General features: G+C 46.1%; 1 protein-coding gene across 1 annotated transcript; it reads right to left on the bottom strand.

The window, feature by feature from the left end:
* Window positions 1–595: 595 nt before the first annotated feature.
* On the bottom strand, window positions 596–10037 carry sgo1 (shugoshin 1). The gene is made up of 11 exons (XM_084158374.1): window positions 9915–10037; window positions 4971–5139; window positions 4551–4756; window positions 4378–4430; window positions 4143–4213; window positions 3040–3930; window positions 2519–2824; window positions 2290–2424; window positions 1951–2136; window positions 1504–1687; window positions 596–1200 (listed from the first exon to the last, which is right to left on the bottom strand). Exons 2-11 carry the CDS (start codon window positions 5113–5115, stop codon window positions 1065–1067), a joined length of 2313 nt encoding a protein of 770 aa, XP_084014500.1. The 5' UTR covers window positions 5116–5139; window positions 9915–10037; the 3' UTR covers window positions 596–1064.
* Between the last annotated feature and the right edge of the window lie 13894 nt (window positions 10038–23931).

Genomic DNA, 23931 nt, shown 5'->3' with positions numbered 1-23931 from the left:
GTCTGCTAAATGGCATATAATTTATTATTATATGAAAGAACAAATTACGGTGCCATCCCCCCTACTGGCCAGATGCCCTTTCTAATACAGTAGTACGAATTTCAAACGTCATTGAGTTTTTAAAGAGACACTTGTCACTTGAGAACCCACCAAAATGGTCATACAACACAGAGGATGGTGGGAGGAGCTATAGGACGGGCTCATTGTAATGGCTGGAGTTGAATATATGGAAAGGTATCAAATATATGGAAACCACGTTTGACTCCATTCCAGCCATTACAATGAGCCCGTCCCACCAGCCTCCAATGATACAACAGGAACACTTGAAATATGGAAACTAGAAATCCACATCCTTATAATGGCCCTGTACACATTCCGTTTGTAGAACTCATGTACAACGCACTTGTCACGATGGTTGTGACTTGTGACATAATTTTTCTGCACAAAAGATAATTACATATGCGTTGTAAAGACATTTTCGTGTAGACAATCTCTCTGTTGTATCACAAAAATAGAAGTTGTATCACAACCATTGTGCCAAATGTGTTGTACAACCTGAGTGTGTACGGGGCCAATAAAGACTCAGCTGAATAGGAATTATGGACTGAATGTTTATTATAATAAAATCAAAACATGTTACACAGGGGCATGTAGAGAATACATATTCAAAGGTCTTGAAAGGCAAGCTAAATATACATACTGTATGTACAACAGTGAACTGAATACAACCATTGAGGTACATGTTGTTGACATCTTCTCAGACAGAATGTTGATCTTACATTGCCCTCTACAGGTGGATAACAATCCATACAGTCATCGAGCGAGAGAGAACGCATTTTTGGGTGATTTAATTGAATGTCTCCAATGCCCATGATGATTTGGCCAAATTCAGGATACGGATAACAGCATAGTGTGAACAATGAAGAATCTAAAAACAATTAAAGCTGCCCTCCATTATTTCATTGGACAAAAACAGGTGTAAATATGTAAATATTCACAACCAAAAATCCTCTCAAACTAATTTGAATGGGTAAAGCGTGTTCAATGTGAAGACATAGGACATGTCAGCGACATCCCACAAATGACTCATTGTATTTCTCCAACGACAGCTGAATCTTCATGGACTTCCTGGGTTTCTGTTTGAAGATGGGAGAGCGGAGGAACTTGGTGTCTGTGAACTTGTCTCCACGCCTCAGTTTCCTGGCAGACAGGAAATTAAAGAGAGATAGATAAGAGATGGTGAGAAATAATGACTGGCAGGAGCAACACTGGGGCATTACAGAAACAATAGGTTTTTAGCTACTACACTGGTCGTGTAGCTTTTGCCAGCGCAAGTTAGTTCTCGTGCGCAAGCCACGCAGCACTTCTGCTTTCACCCATGGTTCATTTAAATGAATGGGAGCGTGTTACCCTCTGCAAAAGTTACATGTTATCTAAACCAAGAAAGAATTCCACACATTTCAAAAATCCCCCTTGGAATCCCCCTTTCCCTTTAATACTCACGCGTGCAGTGACGGCTCTTTGTAGTCCACTGTCATCGTGGACCGCCTCTTGCGGGCGGGGACGGGGGTGGAGCATCGGTCTGAAGGGCGGGAGCTCTTTAAAGAGAACTTCCGATAGGCTGCAGGGGTAAGATTGGTCACATCACTCAGACTGAAGCCCCGCCCAGCCCTGACACCAAGCCCACCTGTGGTGAGAGGATAAAGTGAGTTGTCAGTGCAGAAAAGTTGGGGAAAATGTATAAAGTTTAGGTAGATATTCTATAGACACCAGTGGACCAGTTGTTCAGACAGAGGTGGAGGAATGAGAAGAGATTCTGATATAGCCAAATAGTGGTCAGAGAAGAAGAACACTGTACATGTTGAACATATATGTGTAATGTGAAAGAATGAGAGGACACTGATTAAGCGTCATTCATTAACATGTCCTAAGCAGCTAACCGGGCTGTACCTGTCCTCCTGCATGTTTTGGGGATGTGTGAGGCGTGGTTCTCGGGGGTGCTGCTGGTCGGTAACCCAGGAGACTCACAGGGGGAGTCCCTGAAACCAGACAGGACGTTGTCGATCCTCATCATCTCCTCCTCCACTCCTGGAGTGACGGGAAGCAGAGCCTCCTCTTCATCTTCTCTGTGGTGCTCTGGAACACCATCATCAATTACCATTTTATACTTGTGTCCCAAATGGCACCCTAATCCCTATATAGTGCACTACATTGGGAGTAAGGTGCCATTTGTGATGAAGCCTCAGTCTATTGCCATGACTATCTACCATTCCAAGCATGTCCACTTACCTGGGTGGCCCTCAAGACCTTGCTCTGCCATTGGACCAGGACTGTCAAAGACACTCCCAGGGGTTTCTGGGAGTTGGAGTTCTGTCTCATAGATCTCAGCGGGCCCAGCTGTGGGACTGGCCTCTACTCTGATGACTGGATAGACACAGGAGATAAGCATCAGATACAACACATAGCCTACCCTTTCCTATAACAGCATGTATAAATCTGTATGTTGTTCATCGCTCACCACGTGACGACTGTCGTTTCAGAGGGGGGACGTTCTCCTTGTCTCTGGCTGCTTTAAGGGGCCGTCCCCTGCGAGCGGGGGTGGGCTTGGCCTGCTCTGGGGGGCCCTGTGTCTTCCGTACGCCACGGCTTTGAGGAACGTAGGGGCTACCCTCTGACTCACACAAGCTGGCCTCCATGGCAACATCCATGGCAACCACAGACAACGGCTGTATCCGAATCGAGCTCTGTCTCTGTCCCCTTTCTGGTTCCTCCTTGAGTTGTTTGTCAAGGACCACAGGGGTGGGACTGACCTCCATTCTGGTTACTAGACACGGGCGATGAACAACTAATTAAACACATACAATAGCTTATGTGGAAATCTATAGAAAAAGCACTCATATCTACAGCTGTCATCATTTTATGTCACCTGGACATGAGGTGAAGATTTCCAGCAATGCTTCAGAGCAACCATCAAGGTACTTGATAAGTGATTGCAAAGACAGTCATCCTAATTGTCTAAGTTAACAGTTAAATGCTCACCATGTGGGGGGGCGTTCTCCTTGTCTGTAGCTGCTTTGGAGGGTTGACCTCTGCCTCTACGAGCGAGGGCGGGCTTGGCCTGGTCCGTGTGGCTCCGTCTCTTCCGTTTCTGAGGAACGTAGGGGCTGTCTTCTGACTCAGAAGACGAAGATGAACTAGACTCAGGTGACAACTGAGTCCTCTTCGGGTTCTGTCCCTGTCCCGTCTCTACCACCTTCTCCTGTTTGGGTGTGTCTCGGGGGTTATCCTTGGGTCCGCCACCCTTGAAGGGGGTGAGGTGTACCCCATCCTCGCAGTCGAAATCAAAGGTGTCATTGAATCCCTGAGATGTGTTGAGGGAGGTGTTGAGAGGTGCAGCGGATCCCACCCCGGCTCTGGACCGTGTGGCAGAGCGGTCCCGGCTCTTGGACCGGGCTCTGGGTTTAGAGGTCTCCCAGGGTTTCTTCAGAGGGGGGCGGTCCGGTTTGCGGCCCCTCTCTGGCTTGCGTGCAGCTGGTTCGGGTTTAGGCCGCGGTGGCTGGGCCTGTTTCGGTTTGTTCCGGGGTTGCTGCTGCTGATTGGCTGGTTTAGCCGGGGGCTCTGGGGTGAAGTGCTGCTGGAACTCCTCTGAGCCAATCGGATTGCCTCTCTCCATCTTCACTTCCTGTATGTGGTTCTGGCCTCTGTCGTTTAGAACCAGGCTATCCACTATGACCTCAGTCTCTTTCTGTTTGAGAGGTTCTGGAGGGGCGCTGGGGTTCTGCTCATAGAACGAGGAACGGCGCCCTTCCCGCACACGCTCAGATCGCATCCTGCTGCCTTCCACCCGGCGACGTCTCACACCCACTGTCTGTGGCAACGCCACCTGCCTGTCACTTTTGTTTTTGCCCGCCCCTTCAGGAAACTGACACGCTGAGAGAGGAGAATGGATGTCATTGTCAACACTTGCAACGACATGGATGGTTCATTAAAAGTGACACATCCTAACACACATGCACAATAACATTATTGTCGTTGTTTTCTGTGTAATTATCCAAAGTAACAACATCACAATTCTGGAGTGAAAGGCCTAACAGTTAAAATCTGTTAAGAATGGTTTGTCTGGTAAATGTTATTTCATATACCTGAGCTGATGGGTGAGAGAGGGAACTCGTCCATCACAGGATCTTCCAGATCAGCACGGCTTTGAATTCTCCTGCACAAAAGGAACAAAAAAGGGAAACGTTTGAAATTCCAGGGAGGAATTGATGACATTCACAAGGTGACAGGAGATGGGATGAATCACACTGGACATTAAACAGTGGCTCTTTGAATGTGAGAAATGATGCATTCAGTTGATATTATATTTGAATAGCTCACCTGGAGGAGTCCACTGGCTTTGGTGGTTCAGCAAGGAGCTGTGCAGGTCCAGTCTAAACACACACAAATATCATGAACAAGGGCAGAGGGGGAAGGGCACAACTTTCTGTGATGAAAAGCTCCCATAGCGGTTACTCAGTTTGACTCAAACAGTCATTCAGGCAGCTTCATACCTGTACATTGCTGGCCTGCGCCTCCTGGTCTTTGAGCCTCTTCTTGAGCAGGAGGAGGTGGAGGAAGAGGGCCTGCTGCTCCCTCTTCATCTGCAGGATGATACAGTTGGCCTGCCTCACCTTCTCCTTCTCAGCCTGCAGGGCCAGAGCCAGGGCTTTGTTATTGATCTGCACGTTCTTCAGGATAACTGGCTTCACGTTGCCCGCTGTAGAGACAGAGGGAGCAAGCTGAGATATACTCCTCTTCAAAAGGTTAACCGCCATATGAGGTGAGAAATTGCTAGCTAGATAATTAGTAGGCAATAGTAGGCATAGCTACGTCCAATTGACCAGAATTTAGGTTGTTAACTATCATGATGCTTAAGTTTACATTACCATCTTCAACATGATACTGGCTGGCATATTATGTGAATCTCTCACCACTGGTTCTGTTGATCCTTTTGGACCGTCCTCTGTTGGCTACAGAGGCACTTGCCAGGCGTTTGTTCCTCTTCTCAATCATCTTTTCCTTGATGTCGTCCAGGCTTTGCTGGAAAGACTTCTTCTGGCCCCGTTCCCTCACCATGGTTGAAAGTAACTGGCAGGATCACTACCAGAAGGCGAGAGAGCGTGACAATTAGTCCAGTGTCTACGTTAGAACAGGGCTCCGGGCAGCCGAGCGGAAATGGAGGAATACTAGACTCCCTGCGGACCTGTCATCTTTCCACTCCCTCCTCTCTACATTCCTCTGTTTCTGCAGCTAAAGCCACTTTCTACCACTCTAAATGTCAAGCCTCTGCCTCTAACCCTAGGAAGCTCTTTGCCAACTTCTCCTCCCTGCTGAATCCTCCTCCCCCTCCCTCTCTGTGGATAACTTTGTCAACCATTTTGAAAAGAAGGTTGACGACATCTGATCCTCATTTATTAAGTCAAATGACACAGCTGTTCCTGCTCACACTGCCTTACCCTATGCTTTGACTTCTTTCTCCCTCCAGATGAAATCTTGCGACTTGTGACGGCCGGCCGCCCAACAACCTGCCTGCTTGACCCTATCCCCTCCGCTCTTCTCCAGACCATTTCCGGAGACCTTCTCCCTTACCTCACCTTGCTCATCAACTCATCCTTGACCGCTGGCCATGTCCCTTCCATCTTCAAGAGAGCGAGAGTTGCACCCCTCTTCAAAAAACCTACACTCGATCCCTCCGATGTCAACAACTACAGACCAGTATCCATTCTTTCTTTTATCTCCAAAACTCTTGAGCGTGCAGTCTCTAGCCAACTCTCCTGCTATCTCTCTCAGAATGACCTTCTTGATCCAAACCAGTCAGTTTTCAAGACTGGTCATTCAACTGAGACAGCTCTTCTCTGTGTCACGGAGGCTCTCCGCACTGCTAAAGCTAACTCTCTCTCCTCTGCTCTTATCCTTCTAGACATATCTGCTGCCTTTAATACTGTGAACCATCAGATCCTCCTCTCCACCCTCTCCGAGTTGGGCGTCTCCGGCGCGGCTCACTCTTGGATTGCGTCCTACCTGACAGGTCGCTCCTACCAGGTGGTTGTGGCGAGAATCTGTCTCCGCACCACGTGCTCTCACCACTGGTGTCCCCCAGGGCTCAGTTATAGGCCCTCTCCTATTCTCTCTATACACCAAGTCACTTGGCTCTGTCATATCCTCACATGGTCTCTCCTATCATTGCTACGCAGACGACACACAATATATTTTCTCCTTTCCCCCTTCTGATAACCAGGTGGCGAATCGCATCTCTGCATGTCTGGCAGACATATCAGTGTGGATGTCGGATCACCACCTCAAGCTGAACCTCGGCAAGACGGAGCTGCTCTTCCTCCCGGGGAAGGACTGACCGCTCCATGATCTCGCCATCATGGTTGACAACTCCATTGTGTCCTCCTCCCAGGGTGCAAAAGAACCTTGGCGTGACCCTGGACAACACCCTGTCGTTCTCCGCTAACATCAAAGCGGTGACCTGATCCTGCAGGTTCATGCTCTACAACAGGGATGTCAATCATACGGCCCGCGGGCCAGAACCGGCCCGCCAGATGGTTCAATCCGGCCCGCGAGACGACGTCCACTATTTTTTTTAAAAGAACAGATATTCCAAATTTGTCCAGCAGAGGTCGCACTGAAATAACGAGAGATCCTGAAATAAACAGCACGTGACAGCAACGCGCCCAGAATGCGCTATCTGCCGATCTTGCCTTATCGTTATTAAGCTCTTGTTGTCAAAATTACCCACTGTTGCACCCACATTACGAAAATGTCTTTCTCAAAAAGGAGAAAAGTTGACACAGAGTGCAGAGTTTTCCAAGAAAAATTGACTGATTCATATTTATTCACAGAAGTGAATTGGTGTGTAATCAGCAAGTTTCAGTGCTCAAGGAATATAATATTCGGCGCCACTATGAGACTCATCATGGTGAAAAATACAACCATTTACGAGGACAACTGAGAATAGAGAAGATAAATGAATTGTTAGTGGGTCTGAAGAAACAGCAGTCTGTTTTTACCCGTAGCCGAGAGGTCAGTGATGCAGCGGTGAAAGCTAGCTACCTTATTGCTAATGAGATAGCGTTAGGATCCAAGCCATTTTCTGAGGGTGAGTTCGTGAAAACATGCATGCTGAAGGCTGCAGAAATCGTGTGCCCTGAAAAGCGACAGGCCTTTGCCAACATTAGCCTAACGAGAAACACTGTCGCAGATAGAATTTCAGATCTCTCGGCAGACTTGGAGAGCCAAATGAATCACAAAGTCAAGTCATTTGTTGCATTTTCGGTTGCAATTGATGAGAGCACTGATATTACAGATGTTGCTCAACTGGCCATATTCATTCGTGGTGTTGATGCGACTTTGACAGTCACCGAGGAGTTCCTTGGGTTGGTACCTATGACGGACACTAAAACAGCGGATGACATTATGAGCTCTCTCGTTGGAGCGCTGGACAGATGGTGCGCCATCAATGATTGGGAGAAAAGCAGGCGTTGTGACAAAATTCAGAGATAAAGTACAGGCCGCAAATGAAGGACAAGAGTTTTGGACATTTCACTGTATTTTGCACCAGGAAGCATTGTGTTGCAAATCATTAAAAATGGATCATGTCATGGAGGTGGTTGTCCGCACTGTTAATTTCATCCGAGCAAGAGGTTTGAATCACCGTCAGTTTGACAGTCTTCTCAGTGATAAAGACATTACGCATGGCTTGCCATACCACACTGAAGTACGGTGGTTAAGCCGAGGTGCCGTGCTGAAGCGTTTCTTTGAGCTACGAGAGCAAATTGAACAGTTCATGGAGAAAAAAGGCAAACCAGTGAAGGAACTTAAATGCCCAGAATGGGTGCAGGATCTTGCCTTTCTGGTGGATATTACAGAGCACCTGAATAATCTTAACAAAATGTTGCAGGGCCGCAAAAAAGTTGTCACTCAGTATTATGACAGCATACGCGCATTCAAGTTGAAACTGTCACTCTGGGAGACACAACTATCTAGCGGTGACACCGCTCATTTCCCTTGTCTAAGAGATGTGCGTGCGACCGGACTTAATGCTGACATGGCTCAATACAAAGACAAGATTACAGGATTGCTGCGGGAGTTTGAGCGACGGTTTCAGGTCTTCGGTGAACTTGAGACAGAATTTACCATTTTTTGCTCGCCATTCACAGTCAAGGCTTCTGATCTGCCCGCTGACATCCAACTCGAAATAATTGACATGCAGTGTGCAGTGTGATTCAGGTATGAAGGACAAATTTGCCTCTGTGGGCTTGGACACATTTTATCAGTATCTCTTGCCAGGGTGCCCCAAATTAACAGCCCTGGCTGCAAAGGTTTTATGCATGTTTGGGACTACCTATCTTTGTGAACAGGTTCTCTCTGTAATGAACATCAATAAAACAAAGCTGCACTCAAGGCTAACACACAAGCACTTAAATGACATTATGAAATTGGCTGCTACTCAGGATTTGACACCTGATATTGATGCAATCGTGAAGGCTAAAAGATGCCAAGTTTCAGGAGCAGCCGGTAGGCCGCAGTGAGAGAAAGAGAGGGGAGGGGGTTAAACAGCGAGTAGGTCAAGTCTAATTGTAAGACTTGTAATGCTCTTTAAGAGACGTTTTGCACTCTGAAGAATACAGTTCTGTGAAAAAATAACATTTACTGTGGTAATGTAATATTTAAAGACCATGAACATTGTGATAACGTTCTTCATAGCTCCCACTTTAGTTTGTGCATAGTGTGGTGAGTCAGTTCAGGTGGTCAGAATGTATACTGTACATTAAAATAAGTTAAGTTAATAAGTTAATAAAACAAGTTGTTTTAATTAAAGTGAAATGCCATTTTTTCAGTTCCATAGGCCTATCTGTGAATAAATGTTTTGTGCCTTTGTAGATCCACTGTGATCTGTGAGTTATAATGCACATATGTAGGCTAAATGATAAATTAAGGCATAATATTGAAAAACAAAGGTAAAGATTTGGAGTTGACGTTATTTATAGGTTATTTTGCTATTATTTTACTGGCCCGGCCCACTTGAGATCAGATTGCGCTATATGTGGCCCCTGAACCAAAATGAGTTTGACACCCCTGCTCTACAACATTCGCAGAGTACAACCCTACCTTACACAGAAAGTGGCACAGGTCCTAATCCAGGCACTTGTCATCTCCCGTCTGGATTACTGCAACTCGCTGTTGGCTGGGCTCCCTGCCTGTGCCATTAAACCCCTACAATTTATCCAGAACGCTGCAGCCCGTCTGGTGTTCAACCTTCCCAAGTTCTCTCATGTCACCCCGCTCCTCCGCACACTCCACTGGCTTCCAGTTGAGGCTCGCATCTACTACAAGACCATGGTGCTTGCCTACGGAGCTGTGAGGGGAACGGCACTTCCTTACCTTCAGGTTCTGAAAAGACCCTACACCCAAACGAGGGCACTACGTTCATCCACCTCTGGCCTGCTAGCCCCCCTACCTCTACGGAAGCACAGTTCCCGCTCAGCCCAGTCAAAGCTATACACTGCTCTGGCACCCCAATGGTGGAACAAGTTCCCCCATGACAGCGGAGTCACTGACCACCTTCCGGACACTTGAAACCCTACCTCTTTAAGGAATAGTATAAAAGTAATCCTTCTACCCCCCCCAAAAAAAAAAAAAGTGGTTGTCCCACTGGCTATCATAAGTTGAATGCACCAATTTGTAAGTCGCTCTGGATAATAGCGTCTGCTAAATGACATAAATGTAAAATGTTAGAACCCGGCCTCAAGGTTGAATGTTGTTGTTGATCCGCTACGCTAGCTACTCCGCTAGCAGAGTCTCCATTGCTAATACGTGGAATAAACTGCGTAATATCACATATACCGACGTTTTAAATGTTGACTTACCTCCTCGGTTATAAACAGTAGAGTGAAATCTAATTCAAATCTGCGTATTTCACAAGGAATTCTAACAACGTGGTCAAATAACTAGCCACAGATCCGTTCTCAACTTGTTAACTTTCGAATTCTGCGCTGCGAGTGCTGATTGGTGGGAACTGGGACGCGTCATTTCCTATCATCTGAAATGCATAACTTTATTTTTCCACTAGGTGACACCAGAGCAATGTTTCTCTCTCTCTTTCTCTCTCTCTCTCTCAATTCAATTTCAATTCAATTTAAGGGCTTTATTGGCATGGGAAACATATGTTAACATTGCCAAAGCAAGTGAAGTAGATACTAAACAAAAGTGAAATAAACAATAAAAGTTAACAGTAAACATTACACTCAGAAGTTCCAAAAGAATAAAGACGTTTCAAATGTAATATTATGTATATATACAGGGTTGTAACAATGTGCAAATAGTTAAAGTACAAATGGGAAAATAAATAAACATACAGTTAAAGTCGGAAGTTTACATACACTTAGGTTGGAGTCATTAAAACTCGTTTTTCAACCACTCCACAAATTTCTTGTTAACAAACTATAGTTTTGGCAAGTCGGTTAGGACATCTACTTTGTGCATGACACAAGTAATTTTTCCAACTATTGTTTACAGACCGATTATGTCACTTATAATTCACTGTATCACAATTCCAGTGGGTCAGAAGTTTACATGTGCCTTTAAACAGCTTTGAAAATTCCTGAAAATGATGTCATGGCTTTAGAAGCTTCTGATAGGCTAATTGACATAATATGAGTCAATTGGAGGTGTACCTGTGGATGTATTTCAAGGCCTACCTTCAAACTCAGTGCCTCTTTGCTTGACATCATGGGAAAATCAAAAGAAATCAGCCAAATTGTAGACCTCCACAAGTCTGGTTCATCCTTGGGAGCAATTTCCAAATGCTTGAAGGTACCACGTTCATCTGTACAAACAATAGTACGCAAGTATAAACACCATGGGACCACGCAGCCGTCATACTGCTCAGGAAGGAAACGCGTTCTGTCTCCTAGAGATGAACGTACTTTTGTGCGAAAAGTGCAAATCAATCGCAGAACAACAGCAAAGGACCTTGTGAAGATGCTGGATGAAACCGGTACAAAAGTATCTATATCCACAGTAAAACGAGTCCTATATCGACATAACCTGAAAGGCTGCTTAGCAAGGAAGAAGCCACTGCTCCAAAACCGCCATAAAAAAGCCAGACTACGGTTTGCAACTGCACATGGGGACAAAGATCGTACTTTTTGGAGAAATGTCCTCTGGTCTGATGAAACAAAAATAGAACTGTTTGGCCATAATGACCAGCGTTATGTTTGGAGGAAAAAGGGGACTTGCAACCCGACGAACACCATCCCAACCGTGAAGCACGGGGGTGGCAGCATCATGCTGTGGGGGTGCTTTGCTGCAGGAGGGACTGGTGCACTTCACAAAATAGATGACATCATGAGGAAGGAAAATTATGAGGATATATTGAAGCAACATCTCAAGATATCAGTCAGGAAGTTAAAGCTTGGTCGCAAATGGGTCTTCCAAATGGACAATGACCCCAAGCATACTTAAGGACAACAAAGTCAAGGTGTTGGAGTGGCCATCACAAAGCCTTGACCTCAATCCTATAGAAAATGTATGGGCAGAACTGAAAAAGCATGTGCGAGCAAGGAGGCCTACAAACCTGATTCTGTTACACCAGCTCTGTCAGGAGGAATGGGCCAAAATTCACCCAGCTTATTGTGGGAAGCTTGTGGAAGGCTAGCAGAAACGTTTGACCCATGTTAAACAATTTAAAGGCAATGCTACCAAATACTATTTGAGTGTATGTAAACTTCTGACCTACTGGGAATGTGATGAAAGAAATAAAAGCTGAAATAAATCATTCTCTCTACTATTATTCTGACATTTCACATTCTTAAAATAAAGTGGTGATCCAAACTGACCTAAGACAGGGACTTTTTACTAGGATTAAATGTCAGGAATTGTGAAACTGAGTTTAAATGTATTTGGCTAAGGTGTATGTAAACTTCCGACTTCAACTGTAAATATTGGTTGTATTTACAATGGTGTTTGTTCTCCACTGGTTGCCCTTTTCTTGTGGCAACAGGTCACAAATATTGCTGCTGCGATGGCACACTGTGGTATTTCACCCAGTAGATCTGTGTAATCTGAGGGAAATATGTGTCTCTAATATGGTCATACATTTGGCAGGAGGTAAGAAAGTGCAGCTCAGTTTCCACCTCATTTTGTGGGCAGTGTGCACATAGTCCTGGATGGCAGGAAGCTTGGCCCCAGTGATGTACTGGGCCGTACGCACTACCCTCTGTAGTGCCTTGCGGTCGGAGGCCAAGCAGTTGCCATACCAGGCGGTGATGCAACCAGTCAGGATGCTCTCGATGGTGCAGCTGTAGAATGTTTTGAGGATCTGAGGACCCATGCCAAATCTTTTCAGTCTCCTGAGGGGGAATAGGCTTTGTCGTGCCCTCTTCACGACTGTCTTGGTGTGTTTGGACCATGATAGTTCGTTGGTGATGTGGACACCAAGGAACTTGAAGCTCTCAACCTGTTCCACTACAGCCCCGTCGATAAGAATGGGGGCGTGCTCAGTCCTCTTTTTTTTTCCTGTAAGAGGGCTGTAAAACGGCAGCCATCTTCTCCGGCGCCATATGACATTTCAAATGTCATATTATGTCTATATACAGTGTTATAATGATGTGCAAATAGTTAAAGTAGAAAAGGGAAAATAAATAAACATAAATATGGGTTGTATTTACAGTGGTGTTTGTTCTTCACTGGTTCCCCTTTTCATGTGGCAACAGGTCACAAATCTTGCTGCTGTGATGGCACAATGTGGTATTTCACCCAATAGATATGGGAGTTTATCAAAATTGAATTTGTTTTGTAATTCTTTGTGGGTCTGTGTAATCTGAGGGAAATATGTGTCTCTAATATGGTCATACATTTGGCAGGAGATCAGGAAGTGCAGCTCAGTTTCCACCTCATTTTGTGGGCAGTGTGCACATAGCCTGTCTTCTCCTGAGAGCCAGGTCTGCCTACGGCAGCCTCTCTCAATAGCAAGGTCTCTCTCTCTCTCTCTCTCTCTCTCTCTCTCTCTCTCTCTCTCTCTCTCTCTCTCTCTCTCTCTCTCTCTCTCTCTCTCTCTCTCTCTCTCTCTCTCTCTCTCTCTCTCCTCCCTTTCTCCATCTCTCTCTCTCTCTCCCATAAATAGTCATTCCTTACTGCTCAGGCTCAATAAACCTTCCAGAAATAATACATTCAATTAAATATCAAGTCGTGATCTCATTTACTTTCCGCTGCATGAGTCAAATGGAGCAATTTTATCTTGACACACAGAGAAACACTCATTTTTCTACATGGCAGCAGGGAACTTAAACAGACACACCTATGGTGAGTCAGGAGGAGCTTGGCATCAATCAGGTCCAAGTAAACATCCAAGACATTGAAAGGACTGACAAGAGAGTGGTTCAATGCTAGGGTGGGTTAGCAATAAAGGTGTTGTAAGGGATACACTTCCCTGCCAGTTCACCATTACCTCAGTCAGCGCTCACAAAGCAGTGTAGCATCCAGAGATGCATGTTCTAGGCTATAAGTCAGATGTCTGGCTCACAGATTTTCAATGATGATGTTGCACTTAGGGTATATTGTGGTGGAAGGGAGAGGTGGCAATCCTCTGTGGACATTGAATGTGCATGGATATGAATGTTCACCACATTGGGCAATAGGGATTCCACGCACTGTAACTACTTTCACAACAACATTATGTATCTTCACAGATCATACATTATCTTCACGACATTGCTTAGCCACCCTTTACACAACAAACTCACAACACAACCAACGCTACCCATTCCATTAGACGTCATCTTATTGCAGAGGAGACATTGCTGTAATTTTCCTTAAAGGCCATGTAAATGTTATGGCTGCCACATTCACTGTCACAGCGGGAGACCACATTCACTGTCACAGCGGGAGACCACATTCACTGTCACAGTGGGAGACCACATTCACTGTCACATGGGTCCGGGTCTGGGTATGCAGCTGTGTTTACTGCTATCAGTCTTCTCCTCAATGCCACTACTGATTATTATAATGGCAGATGACTGGAGATGTTGATTATCATAAAAACAGGGGAGAGGAGTAAACAAACTGATTGATTGGCCCTGCCTGAATGACTGACTGACTGATGACTGGCTGACTGGCTGACTGGCTGACTGGCTGACTGGCTGACTGGCTGACTGGCTGACTGAGAGACTGACTGACTGACTGACTGGTTGACTGGTTGACTGACTGATTGACTGGTTGACTGACTGATGTGAGCGAGTTCTGACATGGACACTAGAGGTGTTTCACACATCAGAGAGTGGAATCAATCAATCAGTCAATCCATCCATCCCTATCCATCCATCCCTATCCATCCATCACTGTTTAGTAGAAGACACCAATGAAGACAAGTCATAACACCAGACGGGTCCATCTCAGCAAATCAGAGCACAGCGTTGCTCTAGAGTCTAGCCAGTGATCAGGCCAGTTTGGAGCTCCCCCTCCCACCAGATGAAATTCATTAGCTGTAATCTCTGCTCCCCCTCCCCAGAGCAAAAAACGTAACCCAACATTTAATGTGGAAAATGTGGAGAGCCAAGCACAACATTTCTGATAATTAAATCATAATGCAGGGAGAGCATTCAGCCCCAAAGCAAACACTTAAAGAGAAACAACCCTGAAAATCTGGGGTTATGGTTTGTCCATTTTAGACAGACGCCTTTCTCTAACACAGTTGAGGTGAGCTGTCTGTTGCTCCTTTATACAGAAGAACAATGTTCAATCGGACATCGCTGCATCACAATAGCATTGCTTTACCTAAATCATAATGGAGCAACACTAACAATCTAACGTTATAAAAGAGGCTCTGTAACCTGATCTCAGAGCTACAGTATCAACATTTTGAAATAATTGTGACATCATGCATGGCTAGACCCTTTTTCTAGCATCATTGTGACAAAACAACATCATAATTGTAACATTATATATGCATGCCATTGCTACACCAACCTTACAACACCATTGTGACATAATCTCACAGTTCTGGGTGACTTTAACCTCCCTACGTCTGCCTTTGACTAATTTCTCTCTGCCTCCTTCTTTCCATTCCTTTCCTCTTTTCACCTCACCCTCTCACCGTCGCCCCCTACTCACAAGGCAGGCAATACGCTTGACCTCATCTTTACTAGATGCTGTTCATCTACTAATCTCACTGCAACTCCCCTCCAAGTCTCCGACCACTACTTTGTATCCTTTTCTCTCTCGCTCTCCTCCAACACTACTCACTCTGCCCCTACTCAGATGGTAATGTGCAGTCGCAACCTTAGCTCTCTCTCTCCTACTACTCTCTCCTCTTCCATCCTATCATCTCTTCCCTCTGCTAAATCCTTCTCCCTCTGATCTCCTGATTCTGCCTCCTCAACCCTCCTCTCCTCCCTTTCTGCATCTTTTGACTCTCTATGTCCCCTATCCTCCCGGCCGGCTCGGTCCTCCCCTCCTGCTCCGTGGCTTGACGACTCATTGCGAGCTCACAGAACAGGGCTACGGGCAGCCGAGCGGAAATGGAGGAAAACTAGACTCCCTGCGGACCTGTCATCTTTTCACTCCCTCCTCTCTACATTTTCTTCCTCTGTTTCTGCTGCTAAAGCCACTTTCTACCACTCTAAATTTCAAACCTCTGCCTCTAACCCTAGGAAGCTCTTTGCCACCTTCTCCTCCCTGCTGAATCCTCCTCCTTCTCCCCCTCCCTCCTCCCTCTCTGTGGATGACTTCGTCAACCATTTTGAAAAGAAGGTTGACGATATCCGATCCTCATTTATTAAGTCAAATGTCACCGCTGGTCCTGCTCACACTGCCCTACCCTATGCTTTGACTTCTTTCTCCCCTCTCTCTCCAGATGAAATCTTGCGACTTGTGACGGCCGGCCGCCCAACAACCTGCCCGCTTGACCCTATCCCCTCCTCTCTTCTCCAGACCATTTCCGGAGACCTTCTCCTCTACCTCACCTCGCTCATCAACTCATCCTTGACCGCTGGCCATGTCCCTTCCATCTTCAAGAGAGCGAGAGTTGCACCCCTCCTCAAAAAACCTACACTCGATCCCTCCGATGTCAACAACTACAGACCAGTATCCCTTCTTTATTTTCTCTCCAAAACTCTTGAGCGTGCCGTCTCTAGCCAACTCTCCTACCATCTCTCTCAGAATGACCTTCTTGATCCAAACCAGTCAGGTTTCAAGACTGGTCATTCAACTGAGACTGCTCTTCTCTGTGTCACGGAGGCTCTCCACACTGCTATAGCTAACTCTCTCTCCTCTGCTCTTATCCTTCTAGACCTATCTGCTGCCTTTAATACTGTGAACCATCAGATCCTCCTCTCCACCCTCTCCGAGTTGGGCATCTCCGGCGCTGCTCACTCTTGGATTGCGTCCTACCTGACAGGTCGCTCCTACCAGGTGGCGTGGTGAGAATCTGTCTCCGCACCACGTGCTCTCACCACTGGTGTTCCCCAGGGCTCAGTTCTAGGCCCTCTCCTATTCTCTCTATACACCAAGTCACTTGGCTCTGTCATATCCTCACATGGTCTCTCCTATCATTGCTACGCAGACGACACACAATTAATTTTCTCCTTTCCCCCTTCTGATAACCAGGTGGCGAATCGCATCTCTGCATGTCTGGCAGACATATCAGTGTAGTGGTCGGATCACCACCTCTAGCTGAACCTCGGCAAAACGGAGCTGCTCTTCCTCCCGGGGAAGGACTGACCGCTCCTTGATCTCGCCATCATGGTTGACAACTCCATTGTGTCCTCCTCCCAGAGTGCAAAGAACCTTGGCGTGACCCTGGACAACACCCTGTCGTTCTCCGCTAACATCAAAGCGGTGACCCGATCCTGCAGGTTCATGCTCTACAACATTCGCAGAGTACGACCCTACCTTACACAGAAAGCGGCACAGGTCCTAATCCAGGCACTTGTCATCTCCCATCTGGATTACTGCAACTCGCTGTTGGCTGGGCTCCCTGCCTGTGCCATTAAACCCCTACAACTTATCCAGAATGCTGCAGCCCATCTGGTGTTCAACCTTCCCAAGTTCTCTCATGTCACCCCGCTCCTCCGCACACTACACTGGCTTCCAGTTGAGGCTCGCATCTACTACAAGACCATGGTGCTTGCCTACGGAGCTGTGAGGGGAACGGCACCTCCTTACCTTCAGGCTCTGATCAGACCCTACACCCAAACGAGGGCACTATGTTCATCCACCTCTGGCCTGCTAGCCCCCCTACCTCTATGGAAGCACAGTTCCCGCTCAGCCCAGTCAAAGCTATACACTGCTCTGGCACCCCAATGGTGGAACAATCTCCCCCATGACGCCAGGACAGCGGAGTCACTGACCACCTTCCAGAGACACTTGAAACTCTACCTCTTTAAGGAATACCTGGAATAGTATAACAGGAATCCTTCTACCCCCCCTCCCCAACCCCCCCATAAAATAAAAAAAAAGGAGTGGTTGTCCCACTGGCTATCCTAAGTTGAATACACCAATTTGTAAGTCGCTCTGGATAAGAGCGTCTGCTAAATGACTTAAATGTAAATGAACATCAACCTTATAACATAATTGTGACATCATATCAGTGCTACAACAACCTTGTAACATCATCATAAAGTCTTTGCAGTGCTTGTGAAGGGAGGCCTTCATTGGGTGCCTGAAATCTCTATCTAAAAGGGGGGGCTGAGTATGAGAGACTGGATGTATGAATGTTTATCCTTTATTCTACTGATCAGTATCATAATCCATGTTTCATCAGAGTACTGTTACAGTATATGCATACTTTCATAATTTCACCCTGATCCGTTATTCTTAACTCCCCCCTCCTCCTCTCCTCTGTAACTATTCCCCAGGTTTTTGTTGTAAATGAGAATGTGTTCTCAGTCAACTTACCTGGTCAAATAAGGGTTCGATAAATATAAAATAAAAAGTAGTTGAATGAATGGGAGTTATGTGATGTCATTATTTTGTGTTATTATTTAGTTCTCTCTCTCCTCCCTCTCTCTCCTCCCTCTCTCTCCTCCCTCTCTCCTCCCTCTCTCCTCCCTCTCTCTCCTCCGTCTCTCTCCTCCCTCTCCCCTCCCTCTCTCTCCTCCCTCTCTCTCCCCCCTCTCCTCCCTCTCTCCTCCCTCTCTCTTCCCTCCCTCCCTCTCTCCTCCCTCTCTCTCCTCCCTCTCGCTCCTCCCTCTCTCCTCCCTCTCTCCTCCCTCTCTCTGTCCTCCGTCTCTCTCCTCCCTCTCCCCTCCCTCTCTCTCCTCCCTCTCTCTCCCCCCTCTCCTCCCTCTCTCCTCCCTCTCTCTTCCCTCCCTCCCTCTCTCTCCTCCCTCTCTCTCCTCCATCTCTCTCCTCCCTCTCTCCTCCCTCTCTCCTCCCTCTCTCTTCCCTCCCTCTCTCTCTATCCTCTCTCTCCTCCCTCTCTCTCCTCCCTCTCTCCTCCCTCTCTCTCCTCCATCTCTCTCCTCCCTCTCTCCTCCCCCTCTCTCCTCCATCTCTCTCCTCCCTCTCTCCTCCCTCTCTCCTCCCTCTCTCTTCCCTCCCTCTCTCTCTATCCTCTCTCTCCTCCCTCTCTCTCCTCCCTCTCTCCTCCCTCTCTCCTCCCTCTCTCTCCTCCATCTCTCTCCTCCCTCTCTCCTCCCCCTCTCTCCTCCATCTCTCTCCTCCCTCTCTCCTCCCCCTCTCTCATCCATCTCTCTCCTCCCTCTCTCCTCCCCCTCTCTCATCCATCTCTCTCCTCCCTCTCTCTCCTCCATCTCTCTCCTCCCTCTCTCCTCCCCCTCTCTCATCCATCTCTCTCCTCCCTCTCTCCTCCCTCTCTGTCCTCCATCTCTCTCCTCCCTCTCTCCTCCCCCTCTCTCATCCATCTCTCTCCTCCCTCTCTCCTCCCTCTCTCTCCTCCCTCTCTCCTCCCTCTCTCTCCTCCATCTCTCTCTCCTTCCTCTCTCTCCTCCTTCTATCCCTGATCACAGGGAACGATGACCAGAGGGAATTGTACACTGAGTGTACAAAACATCAGGAACACCTTCCTAATATTGAGTTAGACCCCCTTTTGCCCTCAGAACAGCCTCAATTCGTCGGGGCATGGGCTCAACAAGGTGTCGAAAGCATTCCACAGGGTTGACTCCAATGCTTCCCACAGTTGTGTCAAGTTGGCTGGACGTCCTTTGGGTGGTGGACCATTCTTGATACACACGGGATAAACTGTTGAGCATGAAAAACCCTCAAACCGGTGCGCCTGGCACCTGCTACCATACCCTGTTCAAAGGCACTTAAATATTTTGTCTTCCCCATTCACCCTCTGAATGGCACACATACACAATACATGTCTCAATTGTCTCAAGTCTTAAAAATCCATATTTAACCTGTCTCCTCCCCTTCATCTACACTGATTGAAGTGGATTTAACAAGTGACATCAATAAGGGATCATAGCTTTCACCTGGTCAGTCTATGTCATGGAAAAAGTTCGTAATGTTTTGTACACACATTGTGTATAGTGGAGTGCTGTGGGGTGGTGCTTCAGGTCTCCTGGGTTCCAGGGAGAACATGTATGAAGGTGTCTCCGCGAGGAGGCCTTCTTATTGCCAACCGCACCATGTGTGTGTTATTTTCAGCCTGAGGGCCATGTAATTGTAATACATTTCCTTCAACTTTCATTGATACGGTCCAGGCAACGGCCTGTCTGTGACAGTGCTACGGCAACAGTCTGACCCAGTATGGAATCTGTGTGGAATTGAGTTTGCTACAGTATTTTCATAGTTCTGACAGATGATTTTCTAAAGTTAGCTGCTCAAACTGACAGTTGTTTTCAGGCAGGTGTCTGTAGGAGTGAATGGGACTAGGTGAGGTTAGGTGGGGGAAACAGCAGGTGTCTGGAGGAGTGATTGGGACTAGGTGAGGTTAGGTGGGGGAAACAGCAGGTGTCTGTAGGAGTGAATGGGACTAGGTGAGGTTAGGTGGGGGAAACAGCAGGTGTCTGGAGGAGTGATTGGGACTAGGTGAGGTTAGGTGGGGGAAACAGCAGGTGTCTGGAGGAGTGAATGGGACTAGGTGAGGTTAGGTGGGGGAAACAGCAGGTGTCTGGAGGAGTGATTGGGACTAGGTGAGGTTAGGTGGGGGAAACAGCAGGTGTCTGGAGGAGTGAATGGGACTAGGTGAGGTTAGGTGGGGGAAACAGCAGGTGTCTGGAGGAGTGAATGGGACTAGGTGAGGTTAGGTGGGGGTCCTACTAACCTACTTATAATACCTCTGTACTCTCTCCAGACAGGAAGATAGGTGGGGTGGCTGGAGATACATCCCAGGGTGCCAAGTCAGGTACTTGGCTTCAGGTGTGTGTGTGTGTGTGTGTGTGTGTGTGTGTGTGTGTGTGTGTGTGTGTGTGTGTGTGTGTGTGTGTGTGTGTGTGTGTGTGTGTGTGTGTGTGTGTGTGTGTTGTGAGACAGAGAGACAGAGAGACACAGAGAGACAGACAGTGAGAGACAGAGAGAGAGAGAGAGAGAGAGAGAGAGAGAGAGAGAGAGAGCGAGAGAGAGAGCGACAGAGAGAGAGCGACAGAGAGAGAGCGACAGAGAGAGAGAGGGAGAGGGAGAGAGAGACAGACAGACAGACAGACACAGACACAGAGAGACACAGAGACACACACAGAGAGAGAGAGAGAGAGAGAGAGAGAGAGAGAGAGCGACAGAGAGAGAGCGACAGAGAGAGAGCGACAGAGAGAGAGAGGGAGAGGGAGAGAGAGACAGACAGACAGACACAGACACAGAGAGACACAGAGAGACACACAGAGAGAGAGAGAGAGAGAGAGAGAGAGAGAGAGAGAGAGAGAGAGAGAGAGAGAGAGAGAGAGACAGACAGACAGACAGACAGACAGACAGACAGACAGACACAGACAGACAGAGAGACAGACAGACAGACAGACAGAGAGACAGACAGACAGACAGACAGACTGAGGTAAGGAGCAGAGCAGCCCGGCTTGGCCAGAGGGCTAGAAGGGGGTCTGATGTCTGACAAGCACTGGAATGTTAAATATTACCCGGAGTATCCCACACACAGATGTTCACAATCACGGCTCCAGAAAATTAATGCGAGCAATATGGCAAATCAAATAAAAGTTGATTTGTCACGTACACACTTTACATCAGGTATAAACGGTGCCATGAAATGCTTACTTGCAAGCTCCCTCAACAAGGCAGTACAAATATCAATAATAATCAAAAGTCAATAAAAAATAACAAGAAGGTAGTATGCATAGTAATAAAACTGGTATATACACAATAGGATATACAGTATCAATAATGAATGTGCTATGTCAAGTATGACTGTATTTACAATATAAAGTGGATAGTGTCTTGGTAGATCAGTTGAATATATAGTATAGAAACAGAACAGCAGTGTTGACTGTGTGTGTGTGTGTGTGTGTGCGTGTGTGTGTGTGTGAGCGTGTGTGTGTGTGTGTGCGTGTGTGGTGTGTGTGTGTGAGAGAGAATGGGTGTGTGTGTGCAGGGTTGGGGAGTTCAATCAGTTACTTGTAATCTGATCACAAAAACACTGTAACTATAATCAGTTACGTTACCTGCAAAAATATTGTAATCAGATTACAGATACCTTTGAAAAATATGATGATTACTTCTCGAATTACTTTTAAATTCAGAAAGGATGTTTGGGGAAAAAATACATTATGACCCCTTTCTGTTTTCTCAATGACATTCAATTCAGCATTGAAAAAAGCGCCAGTTTAAGTTTGTTCCACCTGAGCGAGTCTGACCACAAGTCAGAAATAACTATGATGACACTAAATTCATTTGATTTATCCTTTTTGTCTTCTAAAGCCTCTTAAGGGGAAAGTAATCCAAAAGTAACTCAAAGTAATCATATTACGTTACTGAGCGTGTGTGTGTGTGTGTGCTTGTGTAAGGGTTGGATTTGTGGAGAGTCATTGCAAATAGTCTCTAAGGTCTTTAAGGTGCAGGTCGGAGCAGCTAGAAAGCTAGGGTTAGCTGTTCAACAGTCTGATGGCCTGGAGGTAGAAGTGGTCTCGGCGCCTGTTGTCTGAGAACCGATGCTCCAATATCGTTTGCCAGATGGTAACGGAGTGAACAGTCCGTGGCTCGGATGACTGGAGTCCTTGACGATCTTCCGGGCCTTCCTCACACTGGTGTAAATGTCCTGGAGAGCAGCCATGCTGAGAGGGAGGATGAGGAGGATGCTGCTTCTGTAATCGAGCGAGGGGTCATTTTCTTGCCTGGCCAGTTGAGTTATTAGTTCTGGATTAACTGCTTCTTTGAACCTTCAAGCACATCATTAAGAGTAGCAGGAGAAGATCTCATGGCCTAATATAGAAGTGTATGGGAGTGGGACGTTGGTTCTACAAGACCCTTCCTTTCTCGTGAACATTAGACTAAAACCACTTTACATGTACAACTAGAGAATCCCCAAATAGGTGCTCCTCTGCTGCATGCTGGTTTCCCTAGTTACTGAAGGTCAATTGGGACTCTCACACTAATAAAATCGACCGCTGAATATAAACATTTCTTCCTCTGAAACAGTTCCTAGATACTAGATATGTATAGGGTTGCAAAGGGATGGTGTATTACTGTAAACTTTCGAAGTTTACCAGTAAACTACCTGAATTTTGGTGTCTTTCAAGGATTTTATGCAATCTATCATAAGAAATGTAGTGGCCCTTTTGGGTACTCCAGATTATTACGGGCATCTGTAATTATCTCTGGCCCTCTGAGTGGCCTTATCACATGTATAATATATTAAATAATTGAATAAAATGATTTTCAAATAGAAAATAGAATGACAAAGTTTAAACATTATCCTAAATATAAACCATCAACTTAGTGAATACCATTGGTGTTTAATATGAGGGATTTCAGCATGAAATATCCTTTCAATTTGTTTTTACACACTTTAAAATTGTACTATGTTAATATGTATTTGTTGTACATTTTTGGGCTTCAAACTGGTGGCAGTTGTGAAAGTCAATAGTTGGAAGAGTTGCAGAGTTAATTGAAATAATGACATTGTCTTTTTTTCATTAATTAGGCTATTTTCTCTTGAATCATATCTACTAGAATCATATCTACTAGATATAAAACATGAATACTACATCTCAATAATAATAATAATAATATGCCATTTAGCAGACACTTTTATCCAAAGCGACTTACAGTCATGCTTGCATACATTTATTGTGTATGGGTGGTCCCGGGGATCGAACGCACTACCTTGGCGTTACAAGTGCCGGGCTCTACCAGCTGAGCTACAGAGGACCACATAAAAAATTATTGAGTTATTGAAGTATAAATGACTAATGTTATGATATTTTGCCATAGATTTTCTGTTAATTACCAAAATTACTGAAGATTCCGGTAACTTTGGTAAATTACCAGTAGCTTTGCAACCCTAGGCATGTATTAGTCACAACTATCTTAGGTTTTCTTATGCACTACAACTACCTTTTTACCATGGATAGTAAAATAATACTTTGGGCAACCCATCTTAAAGCCCCCCCCCCCCCCCCCCCATTCAAATTGTTGTATTAGATGGGGGTTGACTCCTTCTTAAAGACTATCTCCCGCCAAAACATTAGATTTACCAACATATGTCTGATAAAATGTATCTCTACAGAGATTCATGGGGCCTGGGGTCCTCCTGTGCACAGCAACATCTCCCAGACAATAAAGTCACGGTCAAGGAGCACATTCCTGTTGTGATTTATCTGAAGGAGTTAAGCCAGGAGGATTATCTGTACTCGAAGTAATAAATCATTGATGAAGGCCCATCGTTTGAAGCCAAATGAAGGATCTGCATCTCTTAATTTATTTCAGTTTTTGAGAAATTCTTGAATGGGACCCAAAGAGGGATTAGCGTCAGACTGACAG

Source organism: Coregonus lavaretus (genome assembly GCF_964263955.1).
Source record: "Coregonus lavaretus genome assembly, chromosome: 3".
Lineage (NCBI taxonomy): Eukaryota > Metazoa > Chordata > Actinopteri > Salmoniformes > Salmonidae > Coregonus > Coregonus lavaretus.
The sequence above is the reverse complement of the archived record's forward strand: the minus strand, read 5'-3'. Positions and strand labels throughout refer to the sequence as shown.